Here is a 26,875-nt window from a genome sequence, read left to right as displayed (position 1 = left end):
CAATCTGTGTATCTGGTAGAGGTATTGAAATACAGCTTGGCAGAGCCCCCAGGCAGCTTTTCCTCCCTCAAATGGTGAACAAGCATTGAACTCCTACAAGGCTTCTGTTATCAACTCCAAGTCATGGTATAAAAAACCCCCCACCCTTAATCCTGTGTTTTAGCAAGCTGCACATTACCCATGCCTGGCCATAAATTCCAGTCACACACGGTCCCGCAGGGCCTACGCTAAAAGGTCAACGTGGTACCATATAAATTAGCCAGAGAAGCATTTGAATTGAGTTAAATCTGTTCTCAATGTGACAGAGATGGGCTCTGCAAGGGAGGACATAATTTTAGGGTCAGATTGACTGTGGAGACTGAACATTGTATGAGCGCTGTGCTTACTAAGGGGTGAAGAGTTAATGCTTGTGCCTCAAGGTAAAAGCAGAGGTCAGGAAAAGGTTTCTTCTCACTGGTCATGATATTGCTCAATTGGCTATCTGTCTTTGTTGTGGTTTAACCCTAACCAGCAGCTCAGCACTGCACACCCTCTGGTTCACTCCTATAGCAGTGGGATGGGTGAAAGTGAGAAAATTCATGGGTTGAGATAAATCACAGAATTCTAGAATGGCCAGGATTGGAAGGCACCTTAACAATCATCCATTCTAATGCCCCTGCCACAGAGGAGGTTTCTGTGCTTTATATTCTGAGCATTACATCATGTGGTATGGGATGTCCCTTTGGTCAGTTGAGGTCAGCTGTCCCGGCTGTGTCCCCTTCCAACTCCTTGTGCACCCCCAGCCTCCTCGCTGGTGGGGTGAGAAGCAGAAAAAGCCTTGGCTCTGTGTCAGCAACAATGACTAAAATACCTCAGTGTTATCAACACTGTTTTCAGCACATACCCAAAATGTAACCCCATACTAGCTACTATGAAGAAAATTAACAGCATCCCAGGCAAACCCATCACATTCTTACTGCACAGGTGGTTGTTTTTCACACATTCCAAGGCCTGGAACACCTGCTGATGTAGGGTTGGCCTGGAGATACTGGTTTTGCCCCCTCAACACCTGTGTTAGATCAGTTGGTTCTGGTTGGTAGAGCTGGAGTGGTGGGATGGTGTGGATGTTTGTGGGTAGTCCTTGTTGAATGAAAGGCCAGTAAGAAGGTGCCTGTGGTTCCTGGGTTTAGATACCTGCTGTAAGGTAAGAAATTACAATTTTTTAACAGTAGAGGTGATGTTAATGTGGTTTTGGGTTTTTTTTCCCTGATTTTTACTGTATTTTCTGCTCTGTTTTCTGAAAGGCAACTGAGAAGTACTCCTCTAAGAAGAGGAGGTGAGCTGCTGGGTTCCTAGTGACCAGTTGTTCCCCTTTCTGTCTTGTTGTACCTTCTCATTGATAACCACCAGGCAATCTGTGGTCAGGAGTGAGGGGCAAGACAGCTGGCAGGTTGACCTTGTAGAAGAGTAACCCATAGCTGGAAGGCTCACAGAGCTCAGCACATGCACTGGCTGCTGCCAGACCCAAACAATTGTGCTTGATGTCATAGAGCAGTTTAGTTCAATGTTTTTTTTCTTTTTCCTTTCTGGACTAGAAAGGCTGTGCTGATGCACAGACCGAGCAAGACGTGCGTTGTTTTCTGATGCCTGAGGAGCCTGTGGGAGCAAACTGTTTTTTGACTTGCACTGGATAGGAAGATTGGGCAGAGTAGGTAAAAAGTGGGCTCAGCCACTCTTCTAGCAATCCACTGCTTTTAGTTTGAGAACTAAACATGGGGATGGTTTAGGGGGAAGATGGTCAAATCTTACATACTTTGTGTTAAAGAATTGCCAGGCTGTGGCAGAAACCAGAGTGCATCCTGCTACCAGAGAAACCTCCAACTCTCAGGTGTTTTTTTCATGATTCTGTGAATCTTGCATTCCTCATAACACAGGCAAACCCTTCCTTAATATACAGAACTAACAGGCTGGGAAACAGAGTGGGTGGCATTATAGCTCTCATGTTGTTTTCACCTTTATCCTTCTAAATTGGGAAGTTTCTTGGTGCTTTTAAATCTCGGCTGACCTGTTTGGAGAGTCTGTGTATTGTGGCTTGCTTTAAAATAGAGAAGCCATTCACTTGATACCTCAAGGCTTTGAAAACTTTCTGGGAAGCATTGTTCCAATCTCTGGATTTAATGTTCCAAGCTGCACATTTTTGTCTGATAAAGGTTGACCTAGCTAGCCATGTATTGCAAATGATTGGAGTTGTTTGGATTGTATGGAACAGCTTTACTGTGTGTTTGCTAGAGCTGCAAGCAGATAGTTTGTTCAGCTACTCTGCCTGCATCTGTGCAAGGGGGACCTACACTCATGTGAGACATACAAAAGGTATTTCTCTGTGCTGATTCTAATAGTAATCTACCTGAGAGCACTGATGAGTGAGGAGGAATTGCTGCAATATGCCGAGTGAATTTGTTTTTCCCCCTTGGTTTTGTATCTGTAAGCCTGAACACCTGCTATTTCTAATTCCCACCTGTAAGTTGACTTTGCTGTGAGAATCTAGGCAGATTTCTGCCTGACCTATTTAACTGAGTTTAATTTCTCTAATTGGAGAACAGGATCCATTGCTACGTGACTGCTGCAGCCAATCTTACACCACTGAAATGAGTACAGCAATACACGGAAACTAGTAGTTTGCAGACACCACATGCTGACACTACATGTTGCTTATAACTGACAGCTTCTAGAAACAAGTATTTGTGATTAATGGGCTGCAATTATACAGCAATACTAAACCGATACAGGACTAAAAATACCCTATAATGATTTTTTAAAATGCTGCTCTGTTAATGAGAGGATTTGTCCATCCTACATCAAAGAGAAACTTGTTAGCTCTCTGAGCTTGCCCACCTGTCTCTAATGCAGAAATAGAAATTGCTAATAAACAAGTGGAGACAGCTGCTATGTTCAGACTGCAAATGTGCTGATAAGATCAACTAGTTGACGAGTGACATGGTAGATACTGCGAAGTGCACCAGGGTTTGCAGAGAGCTAAACTTGGACTTCTGTAGCATTTGGGGCACTTATTATGTGGCTGCTGGATTTCAGCTTCTAGCTGACAGAAAAATAGGTGCATTGAGGCTCTGTCATTTGCCTTTTTGTGTGTGTCTGGGAGGGAGGAGGGGTTTCTCAGCATTCTTCTGCTTCAATTCGATGCATGATTTTGCAGAATTAAGTAGCAGAAGAACAGTACTAGTCAGTGTCTGTCTCCAGGACCTCTGAATAGAAGGGGTGGGAAGCTGTGTTTTGAAGTCATCACTCCTGTTATATCTGTGAACAGGCCTCCTAACGACTTGCTCCAGTAGTTCTGTGGGGACAGCTTTCCTTAAGGCATGTGGCATCTTAGAGAAGTTCCCTGCCTTTTCTCCCTGCTCCATCTTAACTTTATGTTAATGAACTTTGCATAATTGAATCAGGCCCCAGAACCAACAGGACTTGTTCCAGATCTTAACTCTGTTTCCCAAAGAAGGCATTTTTTCAGTAACGCTCAGAAAATGATATCTATCAAATCACCAGCGCATTTAGAATTTAATGTGCTCTATCAATTGCAATTGTCGTGCTACTTAGCTGTGGGGGGAAAAAAAATGTAATTTTCCCTGCCACTTTGTAATTCTTTTTACAAGCTTTTTCTCTTCTTTCTTCATTGAATTTATTTAATGAACTGTTTTGAAGATTTTCCGGCTTAGCCTGGGTGCTGCTTCTGTGTCTTTGAAATAGATTAGGTTAAGTAAAATAGGCTGAATTTTTTATTAAAGCGTGACAGGGGGCAGAGGTGATAAGTATGAGTGTGGGAAGAAGTCAGAATGGGGTTGGAGGTGTGTCTTGACCCACAGATAAGGAAGAGCTTCTGGATGACTCAGGGAAAACATTGAAAGGAGATCTGGAGCTTTCTTTTGAGGCAACCAAATGTTCTAGGCTTCTCTGGTTTTTTTGCATTTTTCTTTTTCAAGCAAAGCAGACACCTATTACAACATCCCATTTCTTCTTCTTGCCCTTCCCTTAGCACTTCCATGTCATCCTTCACTTTGTGCACATGAAAGCATGATGTGGTAGTGATCAATACCAGCACGTTGTAGCACTCCAGATACATGTGCATGCTAATTTTAGGAAGGGTGAGTGGGTTTCAGAATGAAAATGACAGCTGTGTGTAGCACCATGGTATAGGACTATTACCATATCTGAGAGAGGACTCTACTGATGATATTTAAGTGCAAGACTCGATATGTTTTCATGGCTAATGAAAAGTGAAGGAAGTGCTTTGAAGCCATGGATTATGTAGAAATTCATTTCTCAAGTGAACATCAGTGGCACAGGATACTTCATGACTAGGACCTGGGAAACGGATGTTGAGCATCCAGCTCCATGACTGATTTGTATTTTGTTCTTGGATGACTTACTTGATTTTTCTGTAACAATCTGCTTTCTTAACTTGAAGCATGCTTGAAACATGTAATCTTCAGTCTGTGAGATGTTTCAAGAGAAAATGAGATGGAATTTATGATTGTTGGCATCAGAGTGACTTTGACAGGCCTCCCAAAGGATGTTTAGGTCCCCTGGTGCGCACCTAACAGAAGACTGTAACTAGTGATTGAAGTGGAGATGAGGAAAAGAGGTAGATGGAGAGAAGGGTGGGAAGTCCTTAAATTCCCTGTGGGTCAGGCTGCACCTGCAGGAAATACAAATGCAGGGAGGTTTTGGTCATGAACATGAAGCTGCAGAAACTATCTGTGACTTGATTTTTCTTCTTTTGCAATTGCTGTGCTGGAGGAATTTCTGACAAATTATATCTCTCTTTGTAACACTCCCTACCCCTGTAGCCTGGTGTATAAGGTGCCAGCAGAGCCGAGGTCATTCCTTCCCCTTATTAACTAGCTGCGGATGGGGTAGGATCTAACAAGATTAGTGTCTCATCTGCTTTGTCACTTCACAGCGTTGCAGGTCACCCTAACAGAAGTTTGGGAATTTGTATTGTGTCAGTGTAGGAAAGTGCATGTTGAAGAGCAGACGTGCAAGGCCGTTCTTGAAGCGCAGTCCTGTAAATCCTGGCCTCTGGCAGCCCAAGCTGTTTAGTTATGTTTTATGAATCAGGTCATATCATGTCTGTCACAGCTTCCAGATGCCAAACTCCTTCTGTGACACTTTTGTCAAGCATTTTGAAAGGGCACAAAAACAACAGCTAGAGGGTCACCATGAAGCACAGCTCAACACATGGGAATTGTTCTTCACAAAGAGCAATGGGCCAGAGGCGAAAGAATGTGCAAGAGACAGATGAAGGACTCGAGAGTCTCAGTAGCTGTGGTGCCCCCACTATCCCTATTCTCCTTGCATTTAGTACTCACTAACACTGAATGAGCAATATAAACGTTATGTGCTCATAGTCTCTGTGCTGAGATAGGTGATGGGCCCACAAGCTATGCGGGATGCCTGTAGATAGACTTGAAACAATGCTCCTGCTCCGAAGCAATGACTTGCCGCTTAATTTTATACCCTATGTCATACCCTTTTAATCAGAACGCTCCCAGGACCCACCTTGTAGCTTGTCTCTCCCACCACTCGGGATATCACTTGCAATGCAGATACTGTGACCTTACTTGTCAGCCTATCAAGATGTGACTTGAAATTAGGCTCAGCCCAGATAAAATAATTGCTGTTTGCAGAAAGGGTAGTGCTGGTGAGATGCTCCCTGTGAGGCCATCTAACTTCCCTCGAATGTAATTTAATAGACAGAAATCAAATAAAATAAATCAAATTAAAGCATGCAGCTAATGCATGCAAACTCTGAAAGGAATTTGGATACAAACAGGTAGTAAGGCTCAATAGTTGGTTTCTTCATCCATGAAGGAAGCACACTAAATAACATAGAAAATGAAAATAAGTTAAGCAGATCTTTTGATTTTGAAAGTTGATGGGGATGTTAGGTGGCAGGTGAAGGTTATTTTTTGATATAAGGTATTTTTCGTTACTTGTGTATTCTTGCAGTTAGAAAACATCAGTTAGAAGTCTCTTTATATTTTGAAAACAAGGTATTAGCGTAAGAAGCTTTGTTAGATAGAGCAGGAAGATAAATCATCTTTGCAATGCCAGCTATTAGCCTGTCACGACCATGATTTACAGGGATTTTCTTTTATTTAAATAAGTGTTTTATTTAAAAGCATTCTGATAGTTTACAGAGTGGAAGATGAAGTGGTAGTGAACGCTCTGAAATATAATGGGTTTGGTAGGAGTGCTGCTTATGGCAAGTGAGAGAGGAGCTCATGCTGTGGACTGTACAGGCTGTAAAGAGCCGATGGGCTGCAATGGAAATATTCTGTGGCAGCATCAGTTGGAGAAGGTCAAAGTTCTGGCGAGATGTTAGGGTGAAAATGCATGAAAGCACTGGGATTGAGGAAATATGTCCCAGTATCAGCTTCACGATGTTGTTCTGTATACTACACATCAGAAATCCAAACTGATCAGCAACCATTACTCATGATATTAAATTACATGCCAAAAAGAGACTTCTGGAGAATTTTTTAAAATAAATTGAATATCACTTGGAAACAATGAAATAAAGAACCAAAACACTGTGTTCTGTGAAAAATTCCACATTTGTATCACTGGAGTGATGAGGAAGGACATCACGTGTGTTTTCTGGGGCTGCAAAGCCTATTTTACAGCCTGACTCCTTTACTCACAAGTACTTTTTCCTGTGCTTTTTGTAGCAACTTGTGTGTGTAAGAACATTTTTATGTTTTCCAGCCTTCCTACCATCTTATTCCTAAGAAGAAACAACTTTCCTCAGACTAGTAGTCTTCCTAGCTTGACATTCCACTCTCTGTAGTGTTTGATGTAGGAAGACATCATTCGCTAGAAATCCCTTTGCTACCATCTGAAGGGAAGAACTCCTTCCTGACTTTAGGCAGTGACTGCTTAATATCCTACTACATGCTGTTAGAAATTTCTGCATGTTATCTATTCTATGCAGTGGCAAATTTTGTTCCACCTATCGTTGTTAAGTATTCAAGGTTTCTGATTGTGCTATATGATCCTGATTCCTCCTTCATTCTTAGGCTGTTTCAATAGTAGAACCTCTTGAAAAGCGTATGGTGTGAACTTAAAGGTTCATCTCTATTCTCTTCCTTGGAAAACTCATTTCTGCTTATGGCCTAAGCTCACTAACATGAGCTCTTGATCTGAAGTTTGAACACGAGATGCTAAGCTGATGGTGTTTCTAGGGTGCTGGAGGGCAATAGGAGAATAGAAAATATGGCTGGCCAGTAATGCTACATCTGCTATTGCTATGAGTTTTCCTAAATGTTTTGGGGCAGAAGACAAAAAGATTAAGTTCTATTTATTGTGTTTTAGACATTGAGTGCCTCCCACTTCTCTCTTTATCAAGATAAAATTTTATACATGGAAGTAGGCTTCTTATCAAGGCTGAAGTGGACAGGAATCTGTACCTTTCAGGGTGGACAGTAGGGTAGTCTTCTAGTTTAAAGATATTTCTGCATCATTCTGGTGCTAAATACTTCCAGATCAGTCAAACTGTGTCTATTACACAGCATGTTACATAGTCTAGAAGATGAAAAATGGTGCTCCTTATGTCATGATATAAGATCACTGGGTCAACACCAGGTTTGCTGTCATGATAATCTGATTGAAAGACCTTTTAATATTGCTCACTTATTTGCATTCTCTCACTCAGTTGTTTGAGGAGTTCATCTGAAAACTTGTTATCAAGACAAAATTTATTGTTTGAAACTAAGAGACAGTTTTACCTTATCAGTCTCTTGCCTGTGGAAAATGAGAATTTCCTCCGGCATCAGCCCTGGCCAATGCAGTTCTAAGACTTAGGATAGACTTGAACAGCAGTGAAGTAAGAGTCAATTCAGTGATACCACAAATGAGGTGAACCTACAGAAGGTCCTTCACTGTGCAGTTATCAACATAGTGAAGTGTTAGAAGGTGCCTCTTGTAAATTTCTTCCTTTCCTTTTCTCTGTGTGTTTTATATGTAACAAAACACACAAGTTAGAATACTCATAGCTTGCTTATTGCAGGAGAAATAAAGGATAGTATTTTTAAGGATCTCTCCCTGTCAAGATATTTCTGGAGCAATGAAATGATAAAATATCAAATCAAGTGAATACCAAGAATTTAATTTTTCCCCTCAGAGCCAATCTGTGATGCTTTTTTATCTTGACAAAAATTGATATTTTATCCCTTTGATAATGAGAGGCTCTGATTGCACTTCCTTTTAATATATTTTATTTCTTACAAGTCATTCCCTGAGGAAGGACTCAAGTTGGAGGCAGAGATAGATCTGTGCCTCTTAAAGGAACAACACATGTTTAAGAATAAACATTGCTTTATGCTTTTAGGTGGCATTAGGTGGGTTTTAAATCTTTGTTCTGTATAGACAGTTTATGGGCAAAAAGCTCTTTACTACAGAATTTGTCTTTTGTAGAGAAGAACTGCTTGAAGGACTACACAACAGATAATTTATTTTCCTGTTAAATTGGGTTGTTATTCCCAGTGGTGAAAGAAAAGCTGACAGGTGCTCCGTTTTCCATGCTCATTTTAGGGCTAACAGGCCCCCAGTGCAGGTCCGAAGTTGTTCTTAGTCTGCTGTGGCCACAGAAAGACTGGGCAAAATCTTCACCCAGCTTTTTGCCATTTCTCTCCTGCTTAGATTCACAGAATGAGATTTTTCCAGAAAAATAAGGGTTTCAGAACCAGATCCATCGACATTAGTAGAGAAAACAAATGCCCTTTGGGTTATTTCTGTCCCCAGCTACTGTGTGATTGTTGTGTATAGAATGGCTTCTTGTGCTCTGGGCAATGTGGTTTTAACGTTAACTTCTACCTCTCCACAGGGGAGACTCTTCAATATAACTGGCTGATATTCAGCTTAAATGTTCCTTTGTGAAGTTTCATCCCATTAACCCTGGCTTCACCCTAGTTTAGTCCTCTGAGCAATTCCTCTTGTTGCTGTGCCTGTCCTCGGAGCAACGGCAGCGAAGGGCATGGGGGACTGCGCTGGGGTAAAGGCTGTATCTCATAAGCAGGAGACATGGGTTGAGGCATTACTCACAGTGTGAAAACCATTTACTCCTGGAGTGTGCTCTGGAGGCATCCCCTCTGCAAGCAGTTCCTGCTGCAGCCTGTCCATCTGCTGCCCTTCGTTTCTGCAGAGAAGCTATTAAAGCTGCCCGCAAAGCCGGGGACGTGGCTGGAGGGCAGCTCACGCCTGGGAAGTCACAGCTCAGTGATGCTCTGCCCTCTAGGTGCAAAGTCAGCTTGATCCCTTTAGGGATCAAATACTCGGAGATGTCTCTGGCTAGGGATGTAACTAGCAAGCCCAGAGTTGTTACTCTTGCAGTGTTGAAACGTGCCTTGCAAATGAGATGGATGGGCTGTGAGTGAGTAGTGGTTATACAGAATGAAATGTAGAAGTAAGGGGTGAAAATACTGCTGGTTTGGAGCCGAAGCCTTATTAAAGCCCTGTCTGTCCTATTTGGGCAAATTCTTTCTAAAGTATCATGTGTCACCAAAATCCCATTAAACTGTCACATAAATTATCTGAGTTTCCTTTTTCCATCACTGTGGATTACCCAGGGAGATATTTTTATGACAATGGAAGCTTTTTCAGTCTGCTCCTCCTGCCTGATTTCATTTCAGATGAAATCTTTCTCCCAGAAAAGAGCCCATGGATTTCATAGTTCTGTGGATCTTTGCACTCTGCCTACGGTTATCCTGTAGGTCTCTGCTGCACTTATCTCCTGCCTGCACCTTCTTCTAGGTGTGGGACAGTTTAGGGCAATGCTGCTGCTTCTCTAACCATACTGACTGAGAACACTGTTTTGATGGATCTCTGCTCCAGTGTCTTCCAGTCTTCTGAGCATCCGCTGACTGGTTCTTCCCTCAGGACAGTGTTCATACAAAAACAACCTCAGAAGGTGAGAGTGTCATGTACCTAATTCGAAAATACTTCATTTTCAAGTTGCTGTGTATCGGAGGTCTCCTGTCTCTGCAAGGCAATCTACATTTTTTCCCATGATGGCTGAAAAAAGCACATGGATTGATGGTCAGGCTGCGGCAGTACAAAATACTTGAGTATCTGAAATTGCCTGCTGCCATAGAACAAATTAAGGCCATAATGGGTGTATGATAGAAGCAGGGAATGATAGATCCTTGCCTGCCTTTGACAGATAAACTGGAGCTTCCTTCAGCAAGCTAGATAATCTGCTGGGAGGATTCTCGGGGCTGCTTTTAGTCTTTGCTTCTCACCCCTTTCGAAGGGTGTGGACACAGAAGCTGAGACTCAGTAGACTTAAGGATAATAGAGGGGCTTTGGAAGATAATTGCTAATGAAAGGAATCCTAGTAATCATATCACTGTGATCTTAGTGGTAGGACTGTCACCAACAGAGGCAAGACAGAATTTTCCATAAATATTTTTCATCTGTATGTGGGAAGAGGCTGAAGCAACATCAAAATATCATGATGATTAAATAGTTCTGATTTGTGGCTGATGTTTAATGTAGTCTAAAGCCAATGCCTTGCATATAAGAGGTTAAAGGAGATGGCTGAGGTGCTCTGGGAACTGGAGCAGCAACTCCAACAGCTCTTGGGACTCAGAGGTAGTTGCGGAGAGCTACAGGGGAAACCGGGACCAAATTTCTAATGGGGTAGCCAGAATGACCCTTGTGGCTAAAGGCCTCCTCGTACTGACACTGTTCTGGGCATGGCAATAGAGTGGCTTGATGCAGGACTTAAGGAATAAGGACCAAGCAGAAGAAGGTCATATAAATATGGAGGAACACCAGTGAATGCAGTCAAGTCACAGCAGATTGGCTTAGCTGAGACAGAAACTTGCATTTTATTTATTTTATGCAACATATTCCCAGTGGACAGTAAGAGCAACTGATTGCTATCTCTTTTTATAGCAGCCTTTTGCAATTTAAAGGTTATCTCCTTCCTCTCTGCTCATCTTTCCTTTCCAAGTTTAAAACCCATTTTCTCCAATTTGTCTTCGTAAGTTATGAGTTCTGAACCTTTTATCATCCTTAATGACCACTTCAGTTTTCATGGAATTCATTTTTATGGTGGCCAGCAATGGGCACAGGAGCAATGCTGGGAGATTTAAAGGCAGTGTAACCAACCATAGCCCTCAGCTGCCAAAGCAAATGGCTCTGATGCTGGTACTAGTGGGTGACAGAGTGGCGAGGAGGTTCCTGAGCTGGAACCCCAGGAAGCCAGCAGCTCCCATGACAGCAGCATAGGGGATTTGTGCAGGGCCAGGAGGGATGATGGCCAATCCCTGCTATAAAAGAAACCCCTGGGGAGCACCATGAATATGGTGTGGCAATGGCACGTGGTCCAGAAAGGGCTCTGCAGCTCTACCAGCTTGACCATGAAAGCAACGGTATCCACCCAGCAGAAGGCCAGGTCCTCTCTAACTCTGTGCCTGTGGACAGAATTCTGGTGGGAGGATGTGTCCACCTGAGTGCCACTGTGTCCTGCTTTTATGCTGTTACTGGACAGTAGAGGAGAGCTGGCCTGAGGAGGTGCACCCAGGTAGGGGAACTCCTCTGCTCAGGGACAGAGCTCTGCAAAGAGCTACGTGCTTGCTTGTCATCAGTCTAATAAGGTAGCTGTACTGTAATAGTGGTGGTTCCTGATGCCTCCAGAGCCTGGGCTTTTGGGGTCTGCCCCAAAATGAACTTGACAACTTGCTTACCAATTTCCTGGAGTTAAAAAACAGCAGCAGTAGGATGTCAGACTGCACCAAGGCTGGGCAGTCTGTACCCATATTCAGCTCCCTGATCATCTCTGGTTCAGAGGTGAATGAATTCATAAAACACATGCACAAAAGGAGGTTGCCAAGCAACTTGGAGGCTGAAACTCCCCCACCAAGCTGTGAAGGTAGAGATCAGGCAGACAAGGCGATTTGTAATGTTCACTTCTTTGCCATAGGTTACAGTAATAACACATATAAAATAGGCCTATTTAAGAAAGGAATAGCTCATTGATAATGCTGGAAAACAACAGCTGGTCCTGCCAGACTGTGTGTTTTGCCTCTGTCTTAAGATGTGTTTGCTCTTGGAGCATTTAGCCAAAAGCAGGGTCAGCAAGGAGACAGTAATGCTGGGGTGGGGGGAGATGGGGAGGGAAGAATTATTCTATCTTAAGGCAACTGACAGACTGATAACTAGTGGAAAAGTTTTAGGAGGGGAATAGAGTGTCTGACACAGATTCTGTCTCAGATCAGTCTCGTGTTTTCTGTGATCTCAGTATTTGATGCTTTTTACAAATATACTTTAATATATTCATTATACATCACACCATAGTCTGTCTTCTCTCTGGTTTTGAGTAACTATGCAGCCTTGGGTATATCAGATGTATCCAGGACAGGATGCAGGCGTGACATGCATGGAAGAGCTATGTGATGGTGCTCCTGTTTACCCATCATTTAACTCACAGAATACCCTGTAGTGGCCACAGCTAATTAAGTTGGAAAGGAGACTTTAGCTTGGTTTGTCTACTATGTCCCGTGGTAAACTTGAGCCTTTGATTTGTGTAATGCTCATGATAAAGTCATGCTGTATGTAGGCATAATGGGGAAAAAAAAATCTGTGTCTTAATGGCCCTGGGCTTGGGCTAAAGGGAAGAGAAGTATGCAGAAGCACAGCCAGAAAAATTCCAGTCAAGACCTGGATGTAGGTTGAATTTCTTACATGCTGTGTACATAATTCCTAGCCCTGTGTTGTTTCAGTGCCTGTCCCCTTACAAACAGTATGGCTCTGGTCTCAGCTTGAAATAATTTAGAACATCAGCCCAAGTCAGGGCATCTGGAACAGCATTTCCTTCCCTTTCTGCCCTCGTCTTGATGAGGGACACTGCTGTGTTAATGGAGTTTTCTTCATTCCTTTCAGGCTGCTATTTCCCCAGCTGATGTCATGATTAGTGACATCAAAGTCACTTCTTAGTGAACCTTAATGATGACATGACTGGAGGAGGTTCCTTATAAGAGGCAGGAGATTAAGCAGCAAGGTAGCAGTACTGGAAGAACAAAGCTCTTATTTTCATGCATTTATCCACAGTCAAAATGAGTGAAGAGAAGGGGAGATGGGAAGTAGGTGAAACATTAGTAGAATTATTACTCAAAGGAATTTTGCTCAGAGTTTTGCAAGACATATTAAGGAAGCTTTGATCTCTCACCTTAGGTACTGTTGGTGCTATGCTATATTCTGGACGTGTCAAAATGTAACACAGCATAACAAGACATGATCTGTTGGATAAGGCTTTATGTAGCATTAAAAGGTTCCTCTGATTTGTCTTTTTATTATTTACATTCCCAGAGAAGGTTGTGTCATGTGGGCTTTGCAGAGATAAATGGTTAACCTGAGCTTTCTGGCAGCATCCCCAGAACTTGCGGAGGGACCTGTCCAAGTGTTGGTCTGAGGATTTTGAAGACTTAAGCTCAGTTCTGGGCCTGGAAGGTTGTGTATGAGAGAACCTGTGGTTGTGTGTCCTGATGATGGGTATGGTGAGGCATAGCAGGTAGCACAAGGGACTCTGAAACAGAACAGATGAAAGACCAGCTGGGTGCCAGTCTAAACCAGTGAGCTATACTGGCTGCTGAGGCAGTGTGTTAGGATTGCAGTCATAGGGGTGGTGGAAGTGACGTATAAAGTGAAGCAGCAGAACTGAGCGCAGAGACCTTGACTGGTGCCTGCAGCTGGAGTGGTGGGCACGGCTGGCCGGTGCCACTGCCCACTACTCCCATGAGCTCTAAAGTTTATCACAGTTATCACAATAATTTCCAGGCAGAGAAGTTACTGGATATGTTATAAAGCATGGGATTGAGTGCCTCCTACCTGCCACAGCGTTAAATCTTTGTTTCCCAGGTGCTTCAGGGGTAACAAGTTTTATGGCCATGTTGTCAGCTCTTTGCTCTATTTGCTCCTTCATTAGTCTTCATGCTGGTCACAGTCTGGGGGAGCACAGCATTTGGATGTGAGATTTGGCTGTGATGGGTTCTGCGAAGGGAACAGGCGGTTGACAAGCTCTGTGGTTTCCTTGCTGGTACATACCTCTGTTATGACTCTCCTGTGCATGGGCTGTCAGACCTGCCAGTGTGCTTGTCAGGAGGGGAGCCTTTAAAGGAAGAATAAAACTGGAATAGAGTTTTCTTTGGCTGGACCTAGAGCCTATGGGTCCCTTTGCTGTCACCACAGGGAAGCAATGTAGATGATCTCTGTTTGGTCTCTTCTCCCAGCCTCATTTTCCTGGGGTTTAAGATCTGGAAACTCCAGAAGCTTTTCTGATGCTGAATCGAAGTGAGATGAGCTTGACTTTGATCAGCCTTAAGAAGAAGAACAGAGCTCAGGTCTCTCCTAGTCTGGTATTACTTGCAATTAGCAGAATTATGGCAAGCTTTCCTGGGTTTCTGAGATGAGAAAAGGATGGCATAGAGTTTCTTTTTTCTTATTTTGACTGAGGAAAGAACCTCTCAATTAAGATGCTGTGCTCTCTCCCAATATACAGAGGAGATAAGAGCTGTTAAAGCAGTATTCATCAATTGCAAAAGAGAACATGTTTTATTTTGCTTTGTGCTATTTACAGCTGCTGTCCATTAGGAGTCCTCAAGAGCGTCATTCTCAGCTACAGCAGCACAGTCCCATAAGTTTAGCTCAGCGATGAGCCTGCAAAACAGCAGTAAATCATGGTGATGGGAGAAAGAAGAAAACATTTGGAAATGGCGAAATGAAAGCTAGTTTTTGCTTGCTGCTATTTTAAAGAGTTACTAACAGACTGTAACGCACAACTAGCTGGAGCAGAAGAGAAACCGTATACTCTTAATTTTGGGAAAAGCAATTCAGAAAGACTAGCAGTTCTGCAGGAGCTGAAGGGAGCTTTTGAAATCCAGAAGTGCCTTAAGTGCTTATGTATACACGTCGATCAGAATACACTAACCTCACAGTAAGGCAAAGTGTAAGGAGAATGACAAAAGACTCATACGTGGCTATTGAGAAACAGAGTTCTAGTTGCTTTACTGGCCCAGAATATGATTGCTCTGTATGAGCTCTTTGAGCTGAGAGTGCAGTTCACTTTTCTAGTGCCCACCAACTGTTTAAGAGGAAAGCATGGTGGGGGATTGTTTCCAAATCTGAGTGTGTCCCTGACGATGTAACTAAACGGTACTGCAATGTATGTGTTGAGCAGAACTGTACAGAATATACAGCTGAAGACAAAAAAATTAATGCTTGGTCCTTGTTGGGCTGAGATGAGAAATTCCACCTGTATTCACAGCTAAAAGCAGCCTCTGCTTTGTGGGACAAATCTCTGAATGGTTCTTTAGTAACAGCTATATTTTCCATCACGCTGTTCTACCTCCCTGTTTCACATTAATTGATTAATGATTTGTAAAGCCTCTGGAAACTGAAGGACAGCTTTGGGAGCTAAGGACAAAGGCGTGTAACTTGCTAATTCAGCATTTGTTTACAAGGACACTCAGATGATGCCTTTGGTTTTGTTTTCTGTCCTGTTACCACTCCCAAGCCTGTCGGTTTAGGGTCCCTCCATTCACACGAGGGAGCAGAGCCTGGGCTCTGTTGCCAGATAGAGCGGGACAAACCTGTCCTGGCACCGTTGTGATGCCCTGACAGATAATGGTTTCCACTAAAGTAAATCTGTCAGGTTGACTTGTGAGCACGGCTTGAGATGGTGAATGCTCACAAAAGGATCATTTTAAGACAGATAATTGCTTTGTCCTTTCCCTTTATTTTCTGTGCCTGGCAGGTGTCTCACTCTGCCTTCTCCTGTTTCCTTGGCCCATCCATGGAGTATGGACAGATGGGATCTTCAAAGAATCTGCTGTCAAACTTGGTTGTTTCTAAGCATATGTATACTGAGAGTTTTCGGAGACTTTTAACTAGACCAAATGTGGGTGCTTTTTCACAGGAACAGCAAATAGCGTATCTGATAACAGGGAAACTTTCTCTCTTAAGTTGCAAGTCTCCTTTGAAACAGAATCCATAGAGCTTATCAATGAATTTTGTTTAGTTAGACTTGTTTTAAAACAAGTCCCTGCAAACCTTCTCCCCTACCCCAAATTCCAGCAGTTTGTCCCCCGTGGCAAAGGTATTGCTAGGAACAGCTGAACTCTTCTAGTTGCAACTTCTGAAAATCAGCTTTGCAAACCTGAGTGTTTGTCTGTATCCTACAGAACTGAAGGCTGCTTTATTTTGCAGGCAATCGACCGTATGTATTTCTAATGGCCCGTGTTCACCCTGGTGAAAGCAATGCCAGCTGGGTAATGAAGGGGACCCTGGAGTTTCTTGTGAGCAGTGATCCCATTGCTGATCTCCTGCGGAAATGCTTCATTTTCAAGATTGTCCCCATGCTTAATCCTGATGGAGTCATCAATGGCAAGTAAGTTGTGACAAGTACTCATTCTGGGGTTTTGCTGGGTTTGTCCAAAGGCTTTTAACCCTGGGCACCTAGGTTTTGTCTTCAATGTTTTGGGTCAGTAGAATTCCCTTTGCCTTATGCTTTATTCATACTGTTATCAATCCTGTATGGAAAATATGTATCTGAGATATGGCCCGGTGTGCTGTCTTGCATTTGTCAGATGTATGTGATTCTGTACTGTATGTTGTCGTAACATCTCTCAGTTGCCGGGATTGGGAGTATTTGTGGTGCCAGAGAAACAGGATCTTCCTTGATAAATGGAGACCTGTCTGTGTATTCTGCTAAAGCATCAGGGCAGACTTTACCCGCAAGACGGATATGCTTGGGAGTAACTGGCTTTAATTAATGCTTTGTATAGCCTGGTGGGGGAAAGATGAGTAAGGATCTATTAAACTTTCACATTTTCATGGAAATATTTCCGTATAGTGAAGCTCCCTCTTTCTCCCACCTTCTTTTCAATCTTTCCTCCCACATGTTTCCTAAGAGATACTGAATCTGAGCTTGGAAAATACTGATTCCTTTTTGTTCTTTGCCTTATATCATCCCTGCCCACCCACACAACTTGCCTTCCCTCTCCCTGTACATGAGTGGAAAAAGTACAGCTCTGCTCCTAATATATTAACTTGAAATAAATACTGTTCTGCAGTCAGTGGAAAAGGAATTTCCTTTGAATGCTTGAAGAGTGCATTAAGATAAGGTAGGCTTGCACTTTGCTGGAAAAATTCTCCGGTGTCTATGCAGACAGAGGAGTATGTTCACTTTTTTTGGATGTCTGTAGAGTGGCTGTAAGTTAATAATTGTCAATCCCATCTCTGATGCAAGGGCAGGACGTTACTATCACATCCCACTAGTAGCTGGCAAGGTATGCACTTTGACCTGGCCATAAGTTCTTGCAGGTTTTGGTAACAACTGTGTCCCCTGGCTTGTTATGGTGGAACATATGACAGATCTTAAAGCTGAAAGACAAAGTGCTGAAACACACAGCAGAGCATAGAGGAACAACTTTCCTTAAGCTACATTCTCCCATCTGCTTTTGGGTCAGGCTGTGCGGAGGGGGTGCCTCAGAAATGGAGGAATAATCTTGAGCATCAACTGAGTTGAGTTTGGTTCTAAATTAATTCATTTCAGCAAGAGCAGTTCAGGCTTTTCTGACAGTCACTTGTGAGTGAACTCTGACCGTTTTGCGCTGCTATGCTCCCAAGACTGGAGCATTACCGATAGTCTGGGAGGACTGGCGAGAGTAGCTGGATACTGCCCCAGAGTATTTGAAGCCTTTCCTGGCACCAAATGCTTCCTTGATCCTTCCAGACAACAGAAGCAAAATAGAAAGGTTGTGGCTTCCCCCCCACCCTTCCTTTTCTTTTTTTCCTTTCACTTCACTTAATTAAGTTTGCAGCAGATGGAGGACTGGAGGGAATGTCTGACCTTTTTTCTCCAGCTGTCAGGAGTGAGTGCAGCAGAGAAGGGACCCTCAGGAGGGAGGACGTGGCTCTCGGTGACACCTGGATGAAGCACACTGCCGGAGCGCCTCTCACATGGGAAGGTGTTTTGCTTTTCTTGGTGCAGAGGAGCTTAAGCTGTAGTTAAATCTGGTGATGAGCTAGAAAGTTTGGTGAGCTTTACATGTGGGAGAGGAGTGGGGAACAGGGACCTGGCTGTGGCTCTGCTACTGATCACGAAGCCTGCGGAACAGAGAGAACCTTTATGCTTCAGTTCAAATACTTCTCTCCTGTGAAGCTTCCTCTGGAACAATATTTTTCTTTCTTCCCATGTGATTTTCCAGTAGACTTGGGTCCTAGTCTGAAAGAAATGCTTTTGTTCTGGGTTTCAGGTTTAATGGTGGTCTACTGAAGATAACCACGCACACTGAAGAAGGCAAATATTGTTCAGGTCTTTAATGTGCACATGCAGATTTCTTTGGCTACTTAATGTTCCATTGTATCCAGATTTAATTGCTCTAGTCAACTCTGTTATCTATCAAGTTAGTGTTAAGAGGGAAACTGTTTTCTGAGGAAGCTGATCTATAGTTCATTAACCATAGTAGTTGTAAGATACTTGCTAAACATCTTTTACAACTTTAAACCCACTCTACAACCCATTTCATGAAGCAACTTGTTTGCCTTGGGATTCACAATTCACTTCTGTGGAAGTCCCAGCAAGCATCACTGAACTGACTGCTGAGTGCCTGGTGTTCCCTCTGCTTGCACCCTGACTTGCTGCTTTGTTATAGCTTTATACATGTTGCTGTGATCTCACATCTCTTCCTCTGAGGACTGGGCATGTGTTGGGCATGGGGAATGCCTACGTGTGGTAGCCAGTGCTCTCATATTGCACTGTGAAACAAAGATTTCTTCTGTTTCAGTGCTTCTGTTGTCTTGGTATTTCAGTATCTTTAATTAAGAAATAGCTGTGGATTTTTTTAGTGGTAGTTCTTTGAGTCTCCCTGCTCTCCCTCATCCCCAGCCTTGTGTGCTGGGGTGTATGTTCCCCTTCCCTGCCTGTCTAATGCCAGTGTGTGGTTACAAAGGATTTTTTCCAGCAGCCTGGCTGGCTCCCTGCCACAGGTGCAGCAAGGGAAGACTGCTCATCCCAGCAGGGTACCACACCGTCACGCTTTGGGAGCATCACGCAACAACACCACCATCAGGGCCTTGGTATTTGCTTTGGTTAATGTGATCTGAAAGTTACACGTGGAGAATGTTCTCCCAACACAGAGAGGACTGTGATAATGTGATTATGCTCTGGCTACGTGTAGCTGAGATGGGAAGCAGCTCTCCACATTCCTTTTCACTTCAGTCAGTGCTCTGAGAATCCGTTCCTGTCTGTCAGCGGAGACGCTTGCAGCCCTATCACTGATGCTGAATGAATGTGGTGGTGATGCAAGTGTGACTGTATGAGCGGGGTTGTCACCACGTAAAACTTCGTATTGCTACAAAAAACTGCAGTGAATTTGACTTTGCTCAATCCAGAGAGAACTGGTGAGTGTCTGGCTGTGTGTGGCTGAGTGTTTTGTTCCATCCTCAAGAGCACTCCGGTGGAGGGCTTGTCCTGTAATATTCAGCTGATCTGATAATGGCTTTATATTATTTAAAATTAAATAATAGACACTGCTTTTCATAGTTCCTTTTACACTTTCTGCCAGACACTGGCTTTTGACTACTGCTGATGGGATGCTGACTCATATAGAATTGTTGTCTGACTTATTATGGTTATTTTTACATTGAGTTTTTTCTTTTCATATAAATTACAAGGAAAAAATATTCATAATCACCAAGACCAGTAGTGTAAAAAGTGTATGTCTGAAGGAACAGCCTTTTACTTAACAGGAAGTATCCTTGCACCCCAACCTTACTTAGTGCCAGTTGATCTGTGAGAATCCAAAGGAATGAACATGGTTTGGTCTTATGACTCACCTTCACCCTGCCTCTATCCTCTTTTTAAACTAAGTTGTAGTAAAATAGGAAAGTTTTGAAAGGAATTAATCTCAGCTAAGTGTTGGGGAATCCATAAAGAGCATAATTTTCATTAGGAAAGTGATAAAAAGCAGTGGGTGAGCGAGAGACATGTGCTTTGTTCCTGGCTCTGCTACCGATGGATTATGAGACCTTGGTCATTGCCCTTGCCTTTTCTCTAAGTTTCTCCTTTGAGAGTGACATCATGACATATCAAAATCTTAGAATAGTTTGAAATGAAGACTGAAGGATGCATAATGGGAGCATTGTCTCTTCTATGCAGCTCTAGTACTGTTTTAACTGTTAAGCGCATAACTCACAGAATGTGGAAAATACTGTTCGTGGAAAATTCTAGATTTATGAGGAATGGTGCAAAATAGCCTTTGGTGCAACTCTCTGCTTTAAAGTGTTCATCTGTTGAAGTGAAATCTTTGTACTGCAAAACTAGACTAGTGATGGCCAGTTGTGTAAAATCCAGAAAGCCAGGTTCAGTAAGGGAACCTGCAAAAAGCTGAATTCTAGCAGGGCAGTAGGAGGCAGCACTGTCTGCTGCCCGTGTCGCCCCACATAAATTCATTATTCCTCATTTGAGCAGAGAGTTGTGTGTGTGCTCAGGCCTGCATGTGCAGTGATGTGCTCTTACGCTTGTGTTGGGCTCTTACACTGCCTTCAGTGTGCAGCTGCCAGGCAACCTCCCATCAGCAGCCTGTTTGTGTGGCTACTGCCTGACATCTTCTCAGACCTACACACACCAGGCATTCTCACACGTGTGCTCACAGTCACAACGTGGTAGCTGATATTTTGTGGTTTTGGCTGGACTTCTCCAGACACTGCAGTTCTACAGAAATATTGCTATTTTTTACACCTAAATTTAGGGTTATTAATTATATCAGTATAACCTAATTTATATCACCATAAACAGCAGTAATAAATGATGCAAATGCTAACACCCGATGCTTGCCAACTGTGCCTGTTTGAGGGCCTTTTTTCCTTCCTCAGTTCCCAGTAGTATTAAATTAAAAATGATCGGCCTTGCAAGATCATTGATCAAGCAAGAAGTGGAAGCTTCTGGGGGAGTGATTTTTGTTTTAAAAAATACTTCACGTGCAGGCTGTTCATGGCGTGTCTGTGTATTTCATGTATCAGAAATTCTTTTCTCACTGACAGATCTGGCCAGCATCACAGTTCTCCAACTTCACGTCTCTCACTCCTGTGCTGCCACCTTCTTCCTTTTCCTTTCCTCCCTTTAACATTTACCCTTTCTTGTCTCCTCTCTGGCCTTTTCTCATTCTCTCCTTCCTCCTAATGAATCAAGGAAACTTTTCAATGAAAAGAACTTGATGCATTTAATAAATGAATTGAATCAGTTGGTGGCGATGGGAGCTGGTGAGGGTTGTTGGGGTTTTTTTTTAAAGGAAGATCAATTTTTTTGGATGTTGCATCATTTCTTCAAAGCCATGGGGTAACCATAGCAGCAGTTAGGAAGAGGAAATCCTGATTTGCATTTGGATTATAGCCATAGACTATTCTTTATCTGGGTTAAAAACACCCTGTTCCCTGCTGCACTTGCCCTCCCACTGCACAAGCTGAGCTAACCTCACTGCTGCCTGAAGGTAAGGCAGGTCAGGTGCTGAGTTTCTTGTGTCTCCATTGATATTCACTCCCAGCTTTATTTTAGGCTGTTTATTCCATCCTGTTTTACTTGTGAATCTTTGGTCATTACCTCCTCAAATCCAGCAGAGAAAACCTTTACCTCTCAATTGGACAATTAGAAACTGCCGTGAAAATTCCTTCTAGAACAGATTTCCTCTGCACACCCTTAAAGTCACAAAGGGAAGAATGAATGTACTCCCACTCGTTCTTTGGAACCTGTTCTTTTGTTTTTTGAAGGACACTCTTAAGAGGAGCAGAAGTATGTTTGTGTCTCTGCCCAAAATGTACTATTTGTATGTATGGCTTTTTTTTCTTCTCCTATATTAACGCTTACTCTCCTGCACCGAGACATTGCTTTCTCCTGACAATAAGAAGCAGAACTGATCTGGGACAGGAAAAAAACCCAGCTAATGGACAGTCTAAGGAGTTAGTTTATGATCCAGAACTGCATCCTCAAGGATTAAATCTTGAGGTGATGTCAAAGCTGTACAACTGCAGACATCCCTCCTTTCTTCTTCCTCTTTATTGCTTTTCTGTGGTCAGAGGGGTGAAGAGGAGTTAGATTCTCAGCATCTAGCCTTGCATAATCAAACTGGTGCCATGAACTCTGCAGACACATTCCAAAGGCACTCTCTGGACTAACAAACCCATGATGTGCTTCTCTAGGGACACTGCAGAGATCTGGGAAGGCTGAGAAAGTTGCATTTTCAAACTCTGGTGTTAATTAATGCAGTGGGAGAGTTTGTGTCTGGGGCAGAGAGGTACCACAGTATTAGCATGCTGCTGTTCTTTGGGAGATCCAGTAGAAGTCTGTGCCCTGTGTTGTCTTCAGAAGCCCTGCATCTAAAATAGCACCACCATGCCAAAAGTAGCTGGGTAGATGCACATGGAAGCCAAAGTATACTTGGATAAAAGAGTATTCTGTAAAAGATTCAACTCTCACTCATTTATAGTACCTGTGCTCAGAGTTGCATGCTGTTAGTGACATATTTTGCACACGCTGATACTTTCCTCAAGACCTCAGAGGGGACATAAATGCTACTTCTGGGACTATCTGTACTAGCTTGGTATGTGGCTCAGAGAACTGTTGTCTAACTTTTTCTCAGCTATTTATTGCTTTGGGGACTGAGGTGTTGCTCCTGCATCCCTCCACAAAGAGGGCAGTGATCCTGCTGTGGTGGTGGGGAAGGGGTGGGTGGGAATAAGTGCTGCTTGCTGGCAGCTTGGTCTTTTTCTAAGCAGGCCAGTGTGGATGTTTTGGGTGCCTGTATGCTACTTTTGGGGTTATTTGTGTGGGCATTTAGTTTTTTTACTGAAATGGGTAGAGACCACCTGCACCTCTTCAAGGCAAGCAGCCTTGTTGCTCTTGACAGCCTCACAAGATCCCCCTTTGCTGACATCTCAGGATTTGGGAGGTTGGGGTAGCAAATATGGCTAGTGCCTGCACAGCATGAGATAAAATACGGGCTGCAGTATTCTTCATCTCTCTGCAAGCTGTTCCTTACCGGGGACAGAACTGGGGTCTGTCCCTCCACTGCAGCCTTCTCCTCATACCTCTGTGCCGTGGGAGGTGCCCCAACACCAACCAAGGCTTTCTGCCCTGTGCTGTGACAGCCCATCCTTGCTTTCCTCCTGCAATTAAATTTTCATCTGCTGACGACTACACCCCAGGACTCTCCCTTCTGACAGCAGAGCTTCCAATGCAGTATTGTTTATTCCTTCCTTTATCAGCCAGAGCTGCTGGGCCTCCTGAGTTATTAGCTCTATTCACTCATTGTCAGTGTTTCCTCCTTCGTAAATATGCCCCCATACGTCTCTGCTCCAGAGGAATATGCTTTCTCTTCTATTTACTGCTTTTCCCAGGCCCCCATCTCCTCATCGCTCTCTCCACCCAGTGGCCCAATAACAGCCAAGGAGATAAATAAGCTACATAACTCTTCCCAGCTATTATTTTTGTTGTTGTTGTTGCCCTGCATGGTAATATATATAATAACAAGGAAACAAATCTTATTACTAAAGTAATTACAATAAATAAAAAGACGAGAGGGGAGATGAAGGAAGGGTCTGTCGGGGGAGTGATTGCAGTAGGAAATTTTTTTAAAAATTTAATTTACTCGAGATGTTCTCTGCCACTTTGTTGATACCCTGCTGAGGGGGGCTGTGACTAATTATCAGCCAGCTGTTGTTCTAACACCCTCACCTAATTTATTATGTGGCTGAGTCTCTAAAACAGGAGCCTGTTTGATGTCATTGTCTGTGGTACTCAGCACCAGCCTTGTGTCAGTTGTTGGCTTTTTTTGCTTGGTGTTTTTGTTTCCCAGAAGCTGAATAGCTGAAATCTTGGGTACTTTGCTGTCACTGCTTTTATCTCCCAGCATATCCTATGTGCTTCCAGGAGCTTGGGCCAGAGACTACACTCTTATCTGGTGCGTTATAACTGCATGTCCTAGTGTCCAGCCTAATAACAGACCAACACAACTGCTAATTTTTGACAAATTGCCCGGAGAACTGCCCTGCTTTGTGCCCTAGTAGAGAATAAAAAAGACACAGCAGTAGAAAGTCTGGCATGGAGAGGGTCTAGGGTTTGTTAAACTCTAAAGTCTGGGACCTTGTTCTCCTGCTTGCAGGTTTCTTATGAAAGTGCTGTATTGTTGTTTGCCAGCAGAATGGAGATTGCAGTACTGTCTGTCTTCTAAATGGCCATGAAAATGAATTAGTTAATGGCCAAATTAAGAACTGGAAGGATTTAATGCATTGCCTCGTGTTTCATTAGTCTTCCAGTTGCCAACCGCAAAAGAACATGTGGTCTTCGTAAAGGTACCCAGTGAATTGAGTACATGTCCCTTACCTCATTCATTTATGCTGATGATGCAAGGTCACCTGGGAACTTCACTATAAAAATTACTTGATGTGGGCTCGGTGACATTACTGGCTTGGACTACTAAACACTTCAGCTCTTAGGCTTGGAAATTATTTCATTTTAGATCAGTATTACCTTGTATTTTCAAGTTAGCATGAATATTAGATTTGAACATGATGTTCCACAGGCTCAGAAAGGAATCATTTTGTTCTGCACTCATGCCTATTTTCCTGACTGATGATGGGAGTTCAGAATCAGATGTGTCCACTCCTTTGAAGACTCTTTCAGGAGCCATGGGACTGGTGTACAAAGCCATCTTTTATTAAAGTTAATAAATTATATTATTATTATTGCTATTTTGATTGTATATCATTATCCCTTTTGTTTGTTGTTATGCTTATTTGAGTCCCCTTTGTGGTAAACTATTCCCACAACAATTTTGCTAGGCTCTGTACAGAGACAGGTAAGAAGCTCATCCCTTGTTAGGAGCTGATGTGTTAGTGGCACAGTCTATGCATGAGGACTGGTGAGAATGAGAAGGATCCTGAGGTGTTGGCTTTGACAGCACCTGATCCATCTTCTCAGATCAGATCACATGATGCACATCACTGAGGTGTGAGCTTTGTGTTACAGGCTTCCTTCAGTATTGTATCCTGAGACAGGGAAAGCATTCTACTGCAGTGACTTCTACAATCACCTGATGAAGCTTTGTGATACCTCAGTGTTGTTGATGCAGGAATTGGAGAAGATTGGGAGTCTCTTTTATACCTTGCAGGAAGTATCTGCAAACCTTGACTCACCTGCCTGTGTTAAGTGTAAAACTGCACTGAGAACTATCATCATTACTGCCAACCTTGGGTTTTAGTCCTTACCTGATTGTGGTAGGCACCAAATACTGATATAAAGGTTGAATATTTTGGAGATGAGCTCATGTTGTGAGTAAAGGAAGGGTTTCGGTTGCCCATCTTAAGATCACGTCTGCTTAGCCAAGTTAATGCTTATTGGAAGCTACAGATTCAGAACTGGAGTTGTTATTCATAGGAAGGGAAAAGAGAAGTCCACAAAATGAAATTGTAAAAACTTCACTTTTATAGATGCAGTGAAGAATGTCCAATACTTTACTGCAATATCCACACTACCTGGAAAGCTGAAATTGCCTGGGAATGAAGGTTATTGTCTCTTGTAATATACCTTCATATATTACACTGTGTAATAAATCAGGCGGTATTTCTTTTGCCCTGAAAACTGGACATCCCTGGAGTTCCAAGTGACATTTCACGGTTTATATGACCATTCAGTCCCTTTTAAGTATTAAAACACATCATTTTTTGTGAAATATGCACAGAAATGCTTTTTTTAAAAGCCAGTGAATATAAAAACCTGAAGCTTAGTTATGCAAGTCTAAAGCTGCTTTGCCATGATGTTTTGGGGTTGATTTTTTTTTTTTTAAGCAAAAAGTGTTGGATTAGCTCTTGTGTTTTGGCTAATGTTGTCTTTAACATTTTTATTTATTTCTCTCTCTTTTTCCTCTCCTCTCTTTGGAATCTGTTATTCAAATGTAGCAATAAAAGCTGGCGAAGTTCTGCAATAGGAGAGGATGTATAATGGCCTTGGGTTGGAGAAACGGACTGGCAATTGAAAGTGGTGTTTGTAGAAATGGGACAAAGAGGCTTATCCACAAAAATAAGCTTCATTTGAAAGCTTATGTTTTCAAAATTGCTTGTGCAAAAATGCACCTACAGAGGACCAGCTGAAGTTGAATTGTTCACCTGTGCATATGGTTCATATGATTGCACATGCAATTGGGGTAATTACATGGGCAAATTTTGCTCCGGTGATTTCAGCAAATTGCCACCCTAATTTATAAATCCAGCTGAATGTCCCACAAAAACAGCAAGAAAATGAAAACCAGAAAATTGAGTCAATGTTGGAATGACAAAGAAGGAGAAATCAAAACCTCTCCTGCAACCTGACAGGCAGCGCTGCTGGGAGTCGGGGGGGTGGGGGGGGGAAGTGCTGCACATTTTTAATGCCGCAAAGCAGCTCTGAGTCTTGGAGGGGTAGAAAAGCCAAGGAGCTTTTGGGGTCATGTAGCCTGGGTCTGAGCTGGGGAGGGAAGGAAGCAGAGGGCAAGATTGGCAGGGAAGAAGGATCTAGGAATGGTGCATCTTGGGTCTAAGCTTACTGTAAAGCTCAGTGTTTGAACACAGCCCATCTCAGTGATGAACCTCATAGGGACTCTTGGGTCACTGCGATGGTATTTTACTGCTTGGGAATAGGGAAGATTTATGCTGTAAAATTATATAGAAATTATGCTGTGTTTGAAATAGCATAGGGCTGAGTGACTATTCCATGGCTCTTTACAGTTGTCTGGTTGCAGTTCACAAGTGTGTGTGTCCTTTATGAAGTGGTCATGTTCTGTTACATCACGTA

General features: G+C 42.9%; 1 protein-coding gene across 1 annotated transcript in view; it reads left to right on the top strand.

The window, feature by feature from the left end:
* AGBL1 (AGBL carboxypeptidase 1) overlaps positions 1–26,875 on the top strand; it is a gene marked incomplete at both ends in the record, with an annotated part of 284,060 nt that overhangs the window by 96,407 nt on the left and 160,778 nt on the right. The window contains one exon of the mRNA XM_084267781.1: positions 16,258–16,438. Within this exon, the coding sequence (XP_084123907.1) occupies positions 16,258–16,438 (181 nt within the window). The remainder of the gene's footprint in view (positions 1–16,257; positions 16,439–26,875) is intronic.

Source organism: Gallinula chloropus (genome assembly GCF_964237585.1).
Source record: "Gallinula chloropus genome assembly, chromosome: 9".
NCBI classification, from domain to species: Eukaryota; Metazoa; Chordata; class Aves; order Gruiformes; family Rallidae; genus Gallinula; species Gallinula chloropus.
The sequence above is the reverse complement of the archived record's forward strand: the minus strand, read 5'-3'. Positions and strand labels throughout refer to the sequence as shown.